Genomic DNA, 16,495 nt, shown 5'->3' with positions numbered 1-16,495 from the left:
GGTAGCGCTTAGTTGTTTTTAACTTCATTTGAAACAATTTTGTTCGATTGTGTTGTGACAGCTGTCATATCAGCATGCATTAAAAAATCTTACCAAAACTCGTGAATTTTTGTGTAGCCGTTTTAATATTGAAGATGGAACAAAAAACAGCATTTCAGCAAATTACACTTTATTATTTCAAGAAAGGTAAATTCAAAACTGAAATGCACGAGAAGACTTGTGTAGTGTATGGAGAAAGGGCCGTGACTGACTGAACATGTCAAAAGTGGTTTGTGAAGTTTCGTTCTGGAGACTTCTCACTGAGTGCTGCTCCATGGCCAGGTAGACCAGGTAAAGTTGATAGTGATCAAATTGAGACATTAATTGAGAAAAATCAACATTACATCATGCAGGAGATTGCTGACATACTCAAAATAACCAAATCAAGTGTTGAAAATCGTTTGTACTGGCTTGGTTATATTCATTGCTTTGATGTTTGGGTTCCATATAAGTTAACTGAAAAAACCTTTTTGACCATATTTCTGCATGTGATTCTGAAATGTAATGAAAATGTTCCTTTTTAAAACAAATTGTGATGGGTGATGAAAAGTGGACACTGCATGATAATGTGAAATGGAAGAGATTGTGGGCCAAGAGAAATGAACCACCACCAACCACACTGAAGGCCAGTCTTCATCAAAGATGATGATGATGTATAAATGGTGGGATTGGATGGGAGTCCTCTGTTATGAGCTCCTTCTGGAAAACCAAATGGTTAATTCCAACATGTACTGCTCCCAGTTAGACCAGCTGAAGCCAGCACTCAATGAAAAGTGTCCAGAGTCAGTCCAGAGAAAACACACAATCTTCCATCAGGATAGTGCAAGACTATGCTTCTTTGATGACCAGGCAAAGACTGTTACAGCTTGGACAGGAAGTTCTGATTCATCTGTTGTATTCACCAGCCATTATACCTTCAGATTTCCATTTATGTCAATCTTTACAGACTTCTCTTAATGGAAAAAAATGTCAATTCCCTGGAAGAACGTAAAAGACATCTGGAACAGTTCTTTGCTTAAAAAGATAAAAAATTTTGGAAAGATGGAATTATGAAGTTGCCTGAAAAACTGCAGAAGGTAATGGAACAAAACGGTGAATATGCTGTTCAGTAAAGTTCTTGGTGAAAATGGAAAATGTGTTCTTTATTAATACTTTTACTTAAAAACCAAAGGAACTTTTTGGCCAGCCCTATATGTTGGTTTATTCAGTTGCTTGGCCTCAAGGAAAGTTAGAGTTGGGACTTGAGGCCCTTTTGTGGGTGTGGGGCAAGGGGTATGAATTATCTACCTGGCTGTTCTGGGATGGGCTTTCCTGATAGCTCAGTTGGTAAAGAATCTGCCTACAATGCAGGAGATTCCGATTCAATTCCTGGGTCGGGAAGGTCTGCTGGAGAAGCGATAGGCTACCCACTCCAGTCTTCTTGGGTTTCCCTGGTGGCTCAGCTGGTAAAGAATCTGCCTGCAATGTGGGAGACCTGGGTTCGATCTCTGGGTTGGGAAGATCCCCTGGAGAAGGGAAAGGCTACCCACTTCAGTATTCTGACCTGGGTCACAAAGAGTAGGACATGACTGAGCCACTTTCACTTTCACAGCTCTGGGATTAGAGGCCAAATTAGATGTGCTTGAGGATCCTCTATTTCCCCAAAGCTGTTTCCATGTTTTTTCTGCAGATGCTTCAGACCCAAGTACCCCTGTGGGCTCCCAAGTGGTCCTAGAAGCCCCCTGGAAGAGGGAGGGAGGCTTTGGGCATGAGAGAAGCCTCCCTAAGCAGACTGGGCCCTGGCCTTCTCAGGCCAGGTGGGGTCCTGACTCTGAATCAGCTATCCACTCCTCATCCTTCTAGGGCTCCTGAGATAGAAGGCTCCAGACACAGACTCTAGTCTCCAGGGGCCTGGCTAGTCCAAAGGAGGCTGCAGGGGACTCAAGAGGGGGTGCCTTGTGCTTGAAGAGGGGAGAGGAATGGATGGCCTCCCTAAGACTCTTTGGGCTCCAGATGGCTGTTAGCATAACCGACGGCATCTTGACACTTACAGTTCCTCCCGTCCTTTCCCTGACCTGACCTAGGACCATACTGTGTGGTAAATCACTTTTTTTCATCAAGGGCTTTGTGGTTAATAGATATTGCTTAACAATCATTAAGGCCAGGTGGCCCTATCTCTGTTGATCCTCAAGCAATGATGACAAGCTTCCCTGAAATATTCTGGGGCCCACAAGACTAGTTACCCATTCATAAACCCTGACTTAGTATTGCACATCCTGTTTCAAGCACCTACCCCTGAACCCCAAGTTAAATATAACATTATTCCTGTGGCCACTTGGTGGTGTAGAGTGCAGTTGCGAAAGCTTCCCTAACGTTGTCAGCCAGGTCTCACCGTGTGAGTAAGTTACCTTGTAATAAATTGATCCATTGATTATATGGAGCTGCTTGCCTTGTTTTTTTGGCTTCAAGATACCTTCTCAGTTAGGTGGACATGTTTTGTTCCCTCCATCCTCCAACAGGCCTCCCAAGTATGTACTGATGTCAGTCATTAGGTCAGAGCTCCTTTCCCTGTCTCTGCCCTCCCCATCCTGAGCCTCCCAAGGATGGATGCTCTGACCCGAGGACATTTCTGGGAAGGGTCATTGCCCTCGGGAATTGTTCAGGTGGAAGCAGGTTATAGGCTTTCTTCCCAGCCCCGAGGACACAGCTCTTTGCCGATGCCTGAAATGCCTTCTTCTTTCCATCAGTCCCATCAGTGAAGCCGCTGTAGCCAACTGGTCTTTCCCTTTCACACTGTGACCTTTTTGCTAGGTTAAAATCAAGTCAACAATAATAGTAACATTTACTGGGTGCCTACCATGTGTTGGAACCACGCTGAACTCTACATCCATTATCCCATTGAATTCTTATGATAACCATGATATAGTTTCCATTTTATGGACAAGGAAAGTGAGGAGCAGAGTGGTGGAGTAAAACTCCCAAGCCACACAGCTTGTCTGGGATGGGCGGGGATCCAACTTCATCATTTCTGATGTCACTGTGCTTTACTGCTCTGGTGGGGGGGGGCCCTGGGTTAGGACTCAGGGATCTACTGTTAATATGCATTGTATCCTCTCTGTTTCTTGGCTTCCTCACCTCTGGATTAGGAGACTGAACTCAAACATTCTTGTGCTTGGCAATTCTTAGTCTAACTGTGACACTTCACACTGGTGCCTTTTGCATTGTCTTGGCTTGGGTCTAGAGCTCTGGCGAGGGAAGCCTGGGGCTTGGGGAGGTAAGGGGTGCAACAAGAGACTCTGGGCGATGGCAAGAGGCAGAAGTGGGTGGAGGTCCTGTTGCATGATGTCTGGGGGAGGGGATTCTCATTCTGCCCTGGAGTAAACCCTGTGGGTAGATAGAACCTGCTCCCAGAGAACTCCATTTCCGAGATCATCCTCTGAGTGTGGCATAGGACACAGACTCAGTCAAGGCCTAGAGAGCTCGGTGACATTTTTATTGAAGCAATTTGAGGGGATAGGCAGGCACCGGAAGCAGGAGAAGTGTTCTGTCTATGGTGTGAAATGCAGGCCTGGACTGCACTCAGCGTCTCTGGGGGTACAAGGTCAGCTCTAAGCAACCCCAGGAAGGATTGTGGCTGCTGGGGATCTGGGTCAGACAGGAGGGAGCTCCTGAAGGAATGCCCCAGCTCAGATCTTGGCATATGGCAGCTGGACTGGATGCCTGTGGGCCCTGGAGGGCTCTGGGATGAGGAGCAAGTGGGGTACCTTTGCGGGAATCTATTTGGAGGCAGAGGGATGAACAGGTGAGCTGGGGATTCACAGGCTACTTCCCTGCTCCAGGTGCCTCTTGTGATTCAGTGCATGGGGGTCAGCAAAGCAGCAGGTCTTAGGCCCGGGGGCCGGGGGCCTTAGAGGGGAGGCAGCAGGGCGGGGGGCCCTTTAGCTCCTGTAGCTCTTGCTGGACGAGGTCTTGGAGATGATGCGCATGCTGGAGCTGGTGCCGCTCATGCTGCGGCCGCTGGTGGAGCTGAAGCTGCCGCCGCTGCTGCCAAAGCCACTGCTGCCGAAGCCATAGCCACCCCCGGTCACGCAGAGGCCGCCGCCCCTGCTGTAGCCCGAGCCCCCAGAGGAGGAGACCACGGCTGTGCAAAGAAGGCACAGGGCATACTGTCAGCCTCGTCCCTGGGTCTTGTGCCCAGGCGCCTCCCTCCCACAGGCTCCCCAGGGAGTCTCACGGTCCCCATCATCTGCTGCCTCAGCGAACACAGGAGATGGTAATTTTCATAGCTTGCCCAGCTGTGACCACAGAGGTCTCCTTGACAGGCCTGAGAGGATGCCCTTACTGTGATACCCCTATTTTTCAGGGGAAGAAACAGGTGCAAAGACACCAAGTGGCAGGCCCAAGGTCACACCTGCCGGAGAGCAAAGCTTGGGGCCCCTGGGCTGTGTTTGTCCCTCCTCTCTACCCGGGGCTTTCCCACTGGGTGAGACAGGAGGCCCCAGCTATTGTGTGGGCATCACAGGTTCCCAGATAGGCAGGGCCCGAAGGCGATCCAGGTGAACCTTCCCCAGACTGGAATCCCCTTACTGTCTCCCTGAGAGGCAATCCTTTTGCTTCTGCTCAAATCCCTTCTGCAATGGGGAGCTCACGGCCTTGGAGCGTAGCTCCCCACAGCCTATGGAACGTTTGAAGATGCCTCTTCAACCTTCCCTCTCAGTGTCTGATTCTCCAGGCGAGGCATCCCTGTGCCTTTAACTCACTAGTTTCCAGCCCTCCCTCATCCTGGTTTTCCAGCCTCCCTCCCAGGGCTGGACCCATGAGGGCCCCGGGGAACTCTACATCCCATGCCCGGGTCTCCACACTCCATGGATGCTGCTGGAGCCTGCTGGGTCCTTCTGCAGAATGAATCCCCCTGGCTTCTTCCTGGGACCTGAGGGCAAGCCTCTTTGCTTTCTTGTTCAGTTAATTTGCTTCAATTTTCAACACAGGTCTTTAGCTTTTTAATAGCCTCTTGTTAGTTTGAATTTCTGCCAGAACTAGCTGAAAAATCAGGTGTTCGAATGAGGGACCCACTTTTTGTGAGTAGTCCTGTCCCATAACTGAGGTCCTCGGGGATTTGGGTGGAGTGGATTTGTGATTCCACCATGAACCTCTCTTGATCCCACTGGGAGGAAGGGCCAAAGAAGAAAGGGGTCTCCACAGAGCCTCTCAGAGAATCTTAATGATATTCCTGCCCCTGCTCGTTCACTATCTGTTCACCAAAAATTATGCTGTTAGCTTCTGTTTTATCTCCCACTTTTCTGTCATCCCAAGACATTTACTCACAGATATTCACAGGCCCGACACCTTCTCCAGTGAGTCTGTTGCAGGAGGGGAGAGAAAGACATATTTCATTTGCTGAGAAGTTAGAGAACCCTGGGTTCTTTGTATTTAAAGCTAGCAGCACAGAGAGCTGGCTGTGCTCTCGGCACTGTGCTGAACAAGACTTTGATCACCCTTTTAGCTGTAGGAAGCTGGTGTGACTCTGGAAGGGGACATTAGAAGAGAGATCAAATCCAAATATATGGTGAAATGGGGAGACAGACTCGTGCTCACTATGTCGGGAGGGACAGTCAGATGGTAGGCCTCTCTGGGCAAACACAGAGCCCCTGAGCCTCGCCTCGTCCTGAGTGTGGCCTCATTGATCACAGGGCCTGGGCAGAAACAGTCCTGCAAATGGCCTTCCAGGTAGTCATGGACCACCTCCTCCTGACACCATCTATCCTGGCCCCTGCTCTGGGTCCCATTGGAGCTCTGGGAATGACTTCAGGACACCTCAGGAGATCATCTGAGTTTTAAGTCTGTTTCAATTCTGAGCATGTCTATTTGGGGCCTGACCCTGTGGGGATCTTGGCTGCTGTGGCATTGCTACAGTGCTCTGTAGGCATCTGAACCACGGGAGGAGGAGGAGCTTGCCCACCTGCACTCCTCGCCCTCCAGCAGCTTCCTGTAGGTGGCGATCTCAATGTCCAGGGCCAGCTTGACGTTCATCAACTCCTGATATTCACGCAACTGCCGCGCCATGTCCTGCTTGGCCTTCTGCAGGGCCTCCTCCAGCTCAGCCAGCTTGTGCTTGGCATCCTTGAGGGCCAGCTCCCCACGCTGCTCAGCATCGGCGATGGCAGCCTGGAGCGTGGAACACTGCCAGGAGGACATAGGAATTTATGAAATTGTCCACAAGGAAGGATGGAGGATATGGGCTTTAGGTTAAAAATGTGAAAGAATTTCCTGAAATGGATTTCATGCAAAGGGGGTTGGAGTATCATCGTCTTTAAAAATAAGATTAATCTATGTTCTCCTTGGATACTTTGCGACTTAGGATGGAGAATGGTTTTTGGGGTCCCATTCAATATGAACTTCTCTGAATTGTGGGTAACTAAAGTGAATCAGTTTTGCCATGTATGCCTTTGGAGGACAGCATCTTTCCAAGAGGAATTGATGTTGGACAGATCTCAGAAAGAAGGTCCTGGCCTTCCTGGTGGGGGCAGAAGACTACAAGTTTATATTTCTGGATGATCACTCATCTGGGGAGAACTCTCTGCATGGGCTGAGGCAGGGGAATGGATGAGATGGCCAATGGTTGCTCAGCCCTACCTGCTTCTTCACGTTTTCAATCTCAGAGCGCAGCCTCTGTATCACCCGGTTCAACTCAGAGATCTCCATCCTGGTGGAGCGGAGGTCTTCCCCATGCCGGCCGGCAGACCGCTGCAGCTCCTCGTACTGGGGGTAAGGAGAAGGAGGAGAAGGGGCAGTGAGGCCAGAAAGTGGTGGCTTCCCAGGGCCCAACAGGGCTTCTGAGACAATGCTTAGAGGCACCTCCCTTTGCACGCAGCTGTCTCCATCAAATCCATTGCACTGTCTCTTGGCTCTGCCCCTCACTCTCCATATCCAAAGTCTTCACTCCACAGGTGGACCTTCCTATATCCCAGCTTTGGTCCTTCGTCTTCATGTTTGGGTGTCTCACCCCCACAAACTCAGCATCATTCAGGGGTGCTTGTCACTTTCTAATTTTAAAGCTCATTCATATTTGTTTTTCCTGGCACCAGGTCTTGTATCCCCAGGGACTCCTCAGCTCCAATCTGGAAAATGTCTTTGGGTAACCCCAACCAGCCTTTGTTCAGCCTCTCAGCCCCAGCTATTTCTACCTCTCATCTCTGGATGCAGGAAGCTAAACCTACCTCTTGCTCCCACCCTCCCTCTTTTGCACCTACTGGTACTAGTGGCTGGTACTGTCCAGCTGTCCCTTGCCTCTCCTCTGCAAAGCATCAGAGGGGTGTTCATCCTCCTCGGGGCAGGCAGGACTGACCACCTCTTGCCTTTGTCTGGCTGTTCCCCCAGGTCCTGACGAGGCTGCCTGAGGAGTGCTCTGACAGAACGAGCCCCAGGGTGAATTCAGATCCCTCCAAGCCCGTCAGACTGGGAGGACAAGGCTCTTATCAAATCTGCCTTTGAAATCTCAGTTCTCTGAGACTGTTTCATGAAATTGACCTTGATACCTCACCTTGATCTGGTACCAGGACTCAGCCTCGGCCCGGCTGCGGTTGGCGATGTCTTCGTATTGGGCCTTGACCTCAGAGATGATGCTGTCCAGGTCTAGCTTGCGGTTGTTGTCCATGGACAGGACCACGGAAGTCTCAGAGATCTGGGCATGAAGCTGTGCCAGCTCCTGCGAGGAGGCCCACATGGGAAAGATGTGTGTGCACGTGCAGGTGTGTTGTGTGTGCATGTGTGCACTTGTGCGTGTGTGTTGGGAGACTGTGCCCAGCACCCCAGAACAGACACTGGCACTGAGGGCCTCCCACGCACAACAGGATGGAACAGTCTATTGAAGCCTGAAAGGGCTGGGGGGACAGTAGGCAGGTCACCGGGTTAACACCTGTTCTTTATCTGCACGGAAGGAGCAGCAGCTCAGGTAACTGTAGCCAAGATTCTCTAGAAGTCACTCCTGCTGTCAAGGGCACACACCTTGTTATAACCTGTCAGTTTGGCAATGTCTCATGTTCTGAGGAAATGCAAGCTTTCATTCCAAATAAAGTAATTATCTTGGGAAAGAAAGCTGAGTCAGAAAGAGCCGGAAAGCTGTGCTGTCCCAGCCCCATTTCCTAACCTTGCTCCTCCCTGCGCTTCAGGGAAGGGAAACAGAAACCACCTGGAAACAGCAGAAAGACCTGAAAAATTCAAGCCTAGGATCTGCCAACCAGGTTAGATGGCACCTCTGAGCCTCAGAGAGACTAGTCTTACTACTGCCTCCCATGATTTCTGTGAGTGTTAAATACATTCATGTTTGTTTGTATGGGGCTTCCCTGGTGGCTCAGATGGTAAAGAATCCTCCTGCAAGGCAGGAGACCTGGGTTCGATCTCTGGGTCGGGAATATCCTCTGGAGAAGGGAATAGCTACCCACTCCAGTATTCTTGCCTGGAGAATTCCATGGACAGAGGAGCCTGGTGGGCTATGGCCATGGAGTTGCAAAGAGTCAGACATGATGGAACAAGTAACACTTGTATAAGATGGGTTTTGAAGCAGAAAATCCACAAGTAATTTGTTAATGATGACTTTACAGAATCATCTAAAACAGTGGTTCCCAAAATGGGATCCTCAGACTCGCAGTATTATCATACTGAATCAGAATTGCGGTTCCCAAAATGTGATCCTCAGACTAGCAGTGTCATCATACTGGATCAGAATTGGTGTTCTCACAAGATCTTTAGGAGATTCTAATGAACTGTAAAAATTTAAGCATCACTGATCCAAAGCCCAAATCTGCAAGTAACAGTATCAATTGTTAATTAATTGTTAATTCCTTTCTTTATTAACAATGGGTTCACGCATTTCCTGCTTCAAGAAGTTATTATTTTGTTGCTATTGGGTTGCAATTTGCTTTTCTAAAAGAGTTTTTCCTGATAGCTGACCTAGCTGGGAGAGTCTCAGCTCACAGGATTGCTGCTCAGCATTGGGAGCCAACATCACCCTGGTTTTCATCATTGAAGTGAATATAAGCAGAGGAAATTATGGGATTTTATTTTTTGCCCCCAAGTGGGTGGTCATTGAAGCCGTCTGAAGACCCAGAGCCCATGTTCCTGCTCCTGGAACATGACCAGATTGTGTTGGGTATCACACACGTGCAAACCTGTGAGCAGATCACCTGTTGTCACCAGGCCTACTTGCGATGCACACTGCACCCTGCAACCCTACCTCCACATCACTAACCTTATCTCGGCTGCTCCCCCTCACTCATTCTCCACCGGCCACATGGGCCTCCTTCCGGCATTTCTGGATCCTCAGTCCCTTCAGGTTATTACCCACCATCTGCCTGCCTCTGCTCCCTGTTGTGCATTTCTCCATCGCCCCTGAAATGGCGAAGTTATTTGATTCTCTCCATGCTACCCATCTCCTGGAAGCTCCAAGAACTTAGAGCCTTGATTGCGTTTGCCCAGCGCTGTATCTTGTATCCTTGAGCTCAGCATTGGGCTTATAGAGGCACACAGCAAAATGCCTCTTTAAGGGAGCCAGTTAATTATTTTGTGTGCTTCTAGAAGCACCTGAGGGCTCACTAGTTGCCACTTGATCTGCATAATTGAATCATCCTGCAGTTGCCATAGGAAAAGTAACAGGTAAATCTGAACTGGGCTGGGTGAGCTGGGTTGCTCAGATCATTCTATGGAAACTGCAAGTAATTCGCTGACAGGCAGCTCTTTTGTCTGACCAACAGAAGATTCTCAAATTTCTCACCTTATCTGACCCACCTTCTGCCCTGGGAAAACTCACATTCTCCCTTGGTAGGGGAAGCAACATCTACTCCATCAATTCCAACTCAGGCATGGGGTGAGGAGCAAGGGGAGACCAGGGAAGGGGCCAGCAGCCTCTGTGCTCAGCTGCAGCCCCCAGCCTCCAGCTCTTCTGGGGGGAACCCCCGGCCCTGCTTACCGCTTCATAGAAAGACCTCAGGAAGTTGATCTCATCCATTAAGGCTTCCACCTTGGCCTCCAGTTCCACTTTGTTCATGTAGGCAGCATCCACATCCTGAGCACAGAACATGCGGTCACTCTGAGTCCCACCCTTCTGGGGTTAGCCGGCCCCCTCTGTGAGTTAGGTTGGAGGACTTCAGCTCCCGGGGACAAGAGCATTTCTCTCTCCCAGGCTAAGGATAGAGTGGAACTTACAGGGGGATCCAAACTGCATGTGGACCAGGTTCTTGGGGATCGCCCATCTGCTCATCAGCTGGTGCTACGTGGAAAAACCTCTCATGTCACCTCCATGCGGTGACGACAACATGAATCATCCTGGGCCCTTGGGCCTCTACTGCCTGTGGCCTCACCTTCTCCCTGAGGCTTCCCTGCTCCTTGCACTCTGTCCCTTTGTCCCCTTTCCACATTGCTGCTCCTGTTCTTCCTCCCTCTCCAGATTAGCTCCTGGGCTGGATCTCCCCCTCCTTCTGCCCATCCACACTGAGCAGAAAGGTCCACAGTTTCTGGAGCTGGCCCCCATCCTATGCCCATTCTTGAGCCTGACTTGAGGTCTCACAGACTCAGCTCAGCACAGGGCCCGTTCTGCTTCTCCTTTCCCTGCGTAAGATCCACACTGGGGAGGGCACTGGTGTTAAGATTTATAGCTCAGACTTGGGTGTCCTGGATCCTGACTCGCCTCTGGTTATCTGGGTAACCTGGGGCAACTTATTTAACCTCCACGAACCTGAGTTTTCTCACTTCTAAAGTAATATGTGCTTCCAAGATTGGTTATGCAAATTAAATAAAGCCTCATATACAGGGCCGCAGACTTATGTGGCAGCTGTCACTCCTGGGAGGGGCTCCCTGGGCCCAGAGTCAGATCAGAGCACCCCTGTCTCCTCACCTTCTTGAGCACCACAAACTCGTTCTCAGCTGCTGTGCGCCTGTTGATTTCCTCTTCGTACCTGCGGGGAGAAGGAAGCGGATGGATGTTCGGAGCGGGGCTTCTAGGAGTGAGGTCCAGTTGGGGGGGGGGGGGGAGGTGTAGGTGGGAATCCAGAGCAGACTTGGAAAATGCGCTGCTGAAGTGTTGCTCTGCTATTACATATATTACCCAACCCCAAATCCATCACACAACCACCCCTGTCCAAACAAAATCCAAACTCAAATCAACACAAAACAGAACTGCCCCCCATTCTTTCTGAGGTCTTTCTCACAGCCGTATTCTCAGAGGGCACGTGAAGGGGCATGATGCTTCCTTTTACCCCACGGTCTTGCCTAAGCCAAGGGGAGGGACAGAGAACAGTAGAGGGGGGCAGTCTGGGCCTACGCCTACACCCCACGGCACACTCATCTTGTCTCACTGTTCTGTTCTTAGCTGCTGACCCCCTGCCTGGGAAGCAGAGTCTTCGGGCTAATAAGAAACCTCCCTTTTGTCTCCTCCACCAAGTTTTCTCGTCTTCAATTTGCCCCTGAGCAGCAACCCCACTCTCCCTAGCCCCCCTCACCCCACTGATCTCTGGGAAGGAAGTCTCAAGTCTGCTCTAGGTAACATTCCCCATTCCACCTCTTAAGCATCAGCCAATCCCACCCTCTCGGAGGCTGGGCTGTGGAGGGGGCTTCATCCCTTCTCCCTATTGGCTGAATAACCCAGGGCAGGTCCCTTAACCTCTCAGAGGCTCTTTCCCAACCATGAGTCAGCTTGTTGTTAGCTATATACTAACCCACAGGATGGATACCATCAGACTCTCCCCCGCTTTTCTATTACACCTTTTGTCTATAGAATCTTCAGTACTGTGCTTTCTTCCAAGTTCTCTGGGAAAATGAATGTGATTTTCCTTATTGTTTCCTAAAATTGTCTTTTCATTAAACATGATCATCTTTGCTTCACCCAGCTCCACGCAATTGTCTTTCCCTGTTTCCCAGTTCACAGTCTGTCTGCCAGAGGGCAAGCCTCAAGTGGCCCTGCACAGGCCTCTTAGACACCTACCACAGGAACATTGCTGCCCTTTAATCCACACTCTCCAACAGATCCCCAATATCCCTTCAATGTGCATCTTTTCTTTGCAACCTTGAGTTTTTTGTCTTTTCCTCCTGGAAGCCTTCTTGGATTGAAATACTGTTATCCCATATTTGCATGATATTATAAATTGTCCGTCAGCACTTGCTTCTCTTGTCTATGTTTGCATCACTACATACATTATACTTAATCGTCAATATAATAAAAATAGCTAACACGTGTTAACAGCTTACTATGTACCAGGCACTGGCTACGCTATTGAGTACTTTACAAGCAAATGTTGCTTTAATATTCTTAGTCTCGCTATGAGGTGGGTACTATTAATATTTCCTTTAACAGACAAAAGAACTAGGACTTAGAGAGTTTCGCTTTCTTTAGATATTGAGTCAGTAAATGATTGAGCCAAGATTGTAAATCTGAGGATTTCGCTAGTGGTTTAGTGGCTAAGATTCTACACTCCCAGTGTGGAGGGATCCAGGTTCAATCCCTGGCTGGGGAACTAGATCCCATATGCCTCAACTAAGACCTGATGTATCCAAAAAATAAATAAATAAATATTTTTAAAAGTCTTAAAGAAAAATAATTGTCAATCTGACTAGGTTCTCCAGCACTGTTTAGCAGAACTTTTGCCTTGATAGAAATGTTCTATATCTGCATGTATTATGGGACCCATTAGTCATATGTGGTGACTGAGCATTTGAAATGTGGCTAGTGTCATTGAGGGTCTGAATTTTAAATTAAATTTAATTTTAATTTAAATTGTCTCATATGGCTTGTGGTTACCATGTTAGAGCAACTGTAAAATCTGGGCTCTCATTACCTTATACAAATGGTAACAAAAACTGATTTTTTTGGCCCAAGAACAAACATTAAAACTAAATTAAAACCATAAAAATAAGAAATTATTTGTACCTTTAGATATGAGCATACCATTATGTTTAGCAGGGTGTGTGTGTGATTTCAGGGAAAAGGCAGTAGATATACCTCCTTGTTCTTCATACTGCAGCCTTGGCCAGGGTTGGGGTGGATATGTGAACATTGTGTAAGTCAGCAATCAGATTGAGTTGAACAAATGTGAGCATGAGATTCTATGGGTTCAGTTCATCACTAATGCGTTGCTACTTGTATAACCTTGAATGGGTCAGTTGCTATCTCAGAGCCTCACTTTCCTCATCTCCAGAGTTGGCAGGGTTGTATGTATCATGCTCTGCGTGCCCATATGAGTTATCATTTCTAAGCCCAGCCCCTCCCCCAAACCTCAACATTCTTTTTTTTTTTTTGGCTGCACAGTGCACGTGTAGCATGCAAGATCTTAGTTTCCCAGTCAGGGATCGAACCCCAGCCCCCTGCACTGGGAGCATGTAGTCTTAACCACTGGACCCCTAGGGAAGTCCCTAAGAGCCCAGTTCTTTTCCTGGGTCCACCTCTGTGCCCTGAGTGTGTGCCCTATTCCCCATTGGCTTGGGCACTTCAGGAGAGCCCAGGGTCTCCCCTGGAGCCTCAGGGCTGAGCTACCACTCACTTGTTCTTGAAGTCCTCCACCACTTCCTGCATGCTCTTCAGCTCCACCTCCAGCCTCGAACGCTCTCCCCCAAGGCTGTCCAGCTGCCGCCTCAGGTTGTTGATGTAGCCTTCAAACATGGGCTCGAGATTGGCCCTGGTTGCTTTATGCTCCTGCAGGAGGCCCCATTTGGTCTCCAGGACTTTGTTCTGCTGCTCCAGGAACCGCACCTGCCACCGCCAGAGGTGAGAACCCATGAGCATGTCTTTACAGCCATTGCCTTGCAGAGGGCTCTGGGATACAGGACCCCCGACAGTGTAGGGGGAGCCCTGCAAGATCTCAGAGTCCAGGTGGCAGGCTCCTCCTCCTCGTTCTCATGTGGGCAGGAGCCTGGGATGTAAATAACCAAGCCCATGTTGGTGCAATGGGGCTGGGAGACTGGCTAGTAGCTGGGTTTGGAGGTGAGAGTAGGCAGGAGGGCCAGGGGACCAGGAAACCATCTGAATACATCAAACTATGCTGATGTGTGATAGTTGAAGAAAAGAACACTCCACCATATTACTGAGTGAGATCTTTGGTTCCCAATAAACGGGCAAGAGGTTCTTGGCAGAAAATTCACCCATTTGCTTTCAACATGATTTCTCTAGATCTAGAATCTGGACTCAGTTGCCACCACAATCCAGGAATGCTGGAGAAGATCACTCTGGAGTCACCTTAGGGGGATCTGGATACAATTTCAGCCATGTCCCTCATGAACTGTGTAGCCTTGGACAAGCTCCTTCTTGTCTCTCTTCTCTCAGATCTCAGGTTCCTGTGGTCTTGTGCTACTAGTCTGGTTTTCCTGAATTGCACTCAACAGCTCCTCAGGCTGGGAGACAGCCTTGGGAACATGCAAAATCTTTTTCTCTAGACCAGTCCCTCTGTTGAGAGCAGTTGGAGTGACACATAGCCTCAGAGAATGAAGGAACAGAGCCTCCAAGACTTTGGAATTGGCAGTGTGCCTACAGAGGGTCTTTAACAAATGCATCCCACTCCCACTTCCATTTTCCTGGCTCCAGTCCTCCCCAGCCATATCCCCTCATTCCCCAAGACCCCTCCAGATGAACTGTGGAAAAGCAGGGTCCACATCCTTCCCCTCAGAACCAGGCTTCTATAAATCTCACATCTGTTGGTGCAAGCATCACGTCAAGTGGAGGACATGAGTGATAAAGGCTTCAGCAGGTTAGGTTTATGCATTCAAAGGTCTGAGTCCACATGATGAGGCATTTCATAGCCTGTTAGACCTGCAAGAGAACCTTGGAGTCCATCTGTTCAACCCAACTGAGGCCTGAGAAGTTAGGGATTCTCCCAGCGGGAGAGCTGCCATAGGAGCTGGTTGCCCCTCAGTTTAGCACTCTTTCTTTCAGATGCCAGGATTGAAGCCTGAATGATCTAGATTCTTGGGCTGGTTCTTCCCAGATGAAAGCAATCAGCTCTAGTGTGAACTGGCAATAGTGCACACTGGACTGTTTCTTTCCCCAGAACTGGGGAAAGCCCTAGGATTCCAGGCCAATAGCAGGGGAGGTTCAGGACTGACATCACAACTTTCCTCTCACCAAGAGGAAAGTCTGAAACCCTGAGTGCATCCCTTGCCAATCAAATCAATAGTGAGGCTGCCACAGGATTGCCCCTGTTAACTGTCAGGGAAAAGTGACCTCAACCCACTTCTGTGAGCTGAACTTGTAACCTTCCATTTCTTGATCCTCTGCTCTCTGAACCAATCCCTTTTGCTGTCTAATTTTAAGCCAAGTTTATGGCTATCCATCAAAAGAGTAACATTCTCGCAGTGGGTCAGACAGCTCTGGTGCCCAAAGATGGACATTTTTCTCATCTCAACAAGGTGGGAAATCACTTCCTCCACACCCCTGACCCCCAGGACCTCAGAAAAGAACAGAAAGCTGAGATACTCCTGGGTGCCACCTGCTTTCCTGGTGGGGACCCCATCGCCCTCTCACCTTGTCGATGAAGGAGGCGAACTTGTTGTTAAGGGTCTTGATCTGCTCCTTCTCCTCCTTTCGCACCCGCTGGAGGGATGGATCAATCTCCAGGTGAAGGGGAGTCAGGAGGCTCTGGTTGACGGTGACCTCATGGATGCCTCCAGCGCCAGACATCATCCCACCTCCAAACCCATAGCCACTGCCAACTCCTCCCACTCTGCACCCTATGCCCCCAAGACCCAGCCCATAGCCAGCACCCCCGAAGCCAGTTCGGTTGGAGCGGTAGCCACTGCTGATGGAGATTCTCTTGTTACCCCCAAAGCTGTGGAGGCTCCTGGTTCCAAAGCCACCTCCGAAGCCACCCCCAAAGCTCTTCCCACTCTGGATCATGGAGATGGAACTGAAGCTGGGCCGGCAGCCTGAGAGGAGGTTGGCTGAGGAAGCACTCAAGTTCCGAGAGCCTCCTGACTTGATGGTGATAGAGGATCGTTGGGTCATGGTGGGAGCCGGTGTCAGCGGGTCAGAGGAGTGAAACTGTCACAGGGATGAGCAGCCTTCCAAGTCTAGCTCTCCACGACTCTCCTTGACTTTTATCCCTTTTGAGAACTGGGCTTGGCCAGAGAAGATCAAAGACCACTCTGTTGAGTTCATCTCATTGGTATGTCTGGCCACGACCCATCTTCCTGCACCACTCATCATCACAGGGAACACCCCACCCAGGGCAGGACCAGGCCTGGGAATTTGGACTTGGGGCAGGCCTGGCTCCCAAGCCCCCCCCAGATCATCCCGCATTCTCAGCCACACACTGTAGATATTCCCACGACTTCCCTTCTCCTCCTCTTTTCTTGAGTCTTGGACTCTGAACACATACACTTGATTATGGCCTTCTCATTATGGTCACTTATGAGGGAAACATTTTTTTTTATTGAGGATTTCATCTGTGCCAGACCATGTGCAGGTCAGTTAGCATTAAGTTTTTTGATTCTCATTGTAAGG

At 49.4% G+C, this 16,495-nt stretch overlaps 1 protein-coding gene across 1 annotated transcript; it reads right to left on the bottom strand.

The window, feature by feature from the left end:
• Positions 1–3,956: 3,956 nt before the first annotated feature.
• On the bottom strand, positions 3,957–15,997 carry LOC136166055 (keratin, type II cytoskeletal 5-like). The gene is made up of 9 exons (XM_065932082.1): positions 15,518–15,997; positions 13,545–13,753; positions 10,907–10,967; positions 9,983–10,078; positions 7,559–7,723; positions 6,652–6,777; positions 5,978–6,198; positions 5,344–5,378; positions 3,957–4,159 (listed from the first exon to the last, which is right to left on the bottom strand). Exons 1-9 carry the CDS (start codon positions 15,995–15,997, stop codon positions 3,957–3,959), a joined length of 1,596 nt encoding a protein of 531 aa, XP_065788154.1.
• Positions 15,998–16,495: the final 498 nt, after the last annotated feature.

The sequence above is a fragment of the Muntiacus reevesi genome, chromosome 4 (genome assembly GCF_963930625.1).
Source record: "Muntiacus reevesi chromosome 4, mMunRee1.1, whole genome shotgun sequence".
Classification (NCBI taxonomy): domain Eukaryota; kingdom Metazoa; phylum Chordata; class Mammalia; order Artiodactyla; family Cervidae; genus Muntiacus; species Muntiacus reevesi.
This window is presented reverse-complemented; position numbering and strand designations above follow the sequence as displayed.

Coding starts and splice junctions, on each gene's coding strand:
- LOC136166055 (XM_065932082.1), bottom strand. CDS start 15,997: ATGACCCAACGATCCTCTATCACCATCAAGTCAGGAGGCTCTCGGAAC. Junction 13,754..15,517: donor TCGCCTCCTTCATCGACAAG/GTGAGAGGGCGA, acceptor TGGCGGTGGCAG/GTGCGGTTCCTGGAGCAGCA. Junction 10,079..10,906: donor AGTTTGTGGTGCTCAAGAAG/GTGAGGAGACAG, acceptor TTCTGTGCTCAG/GATGTGGATGCTGCCTACAT.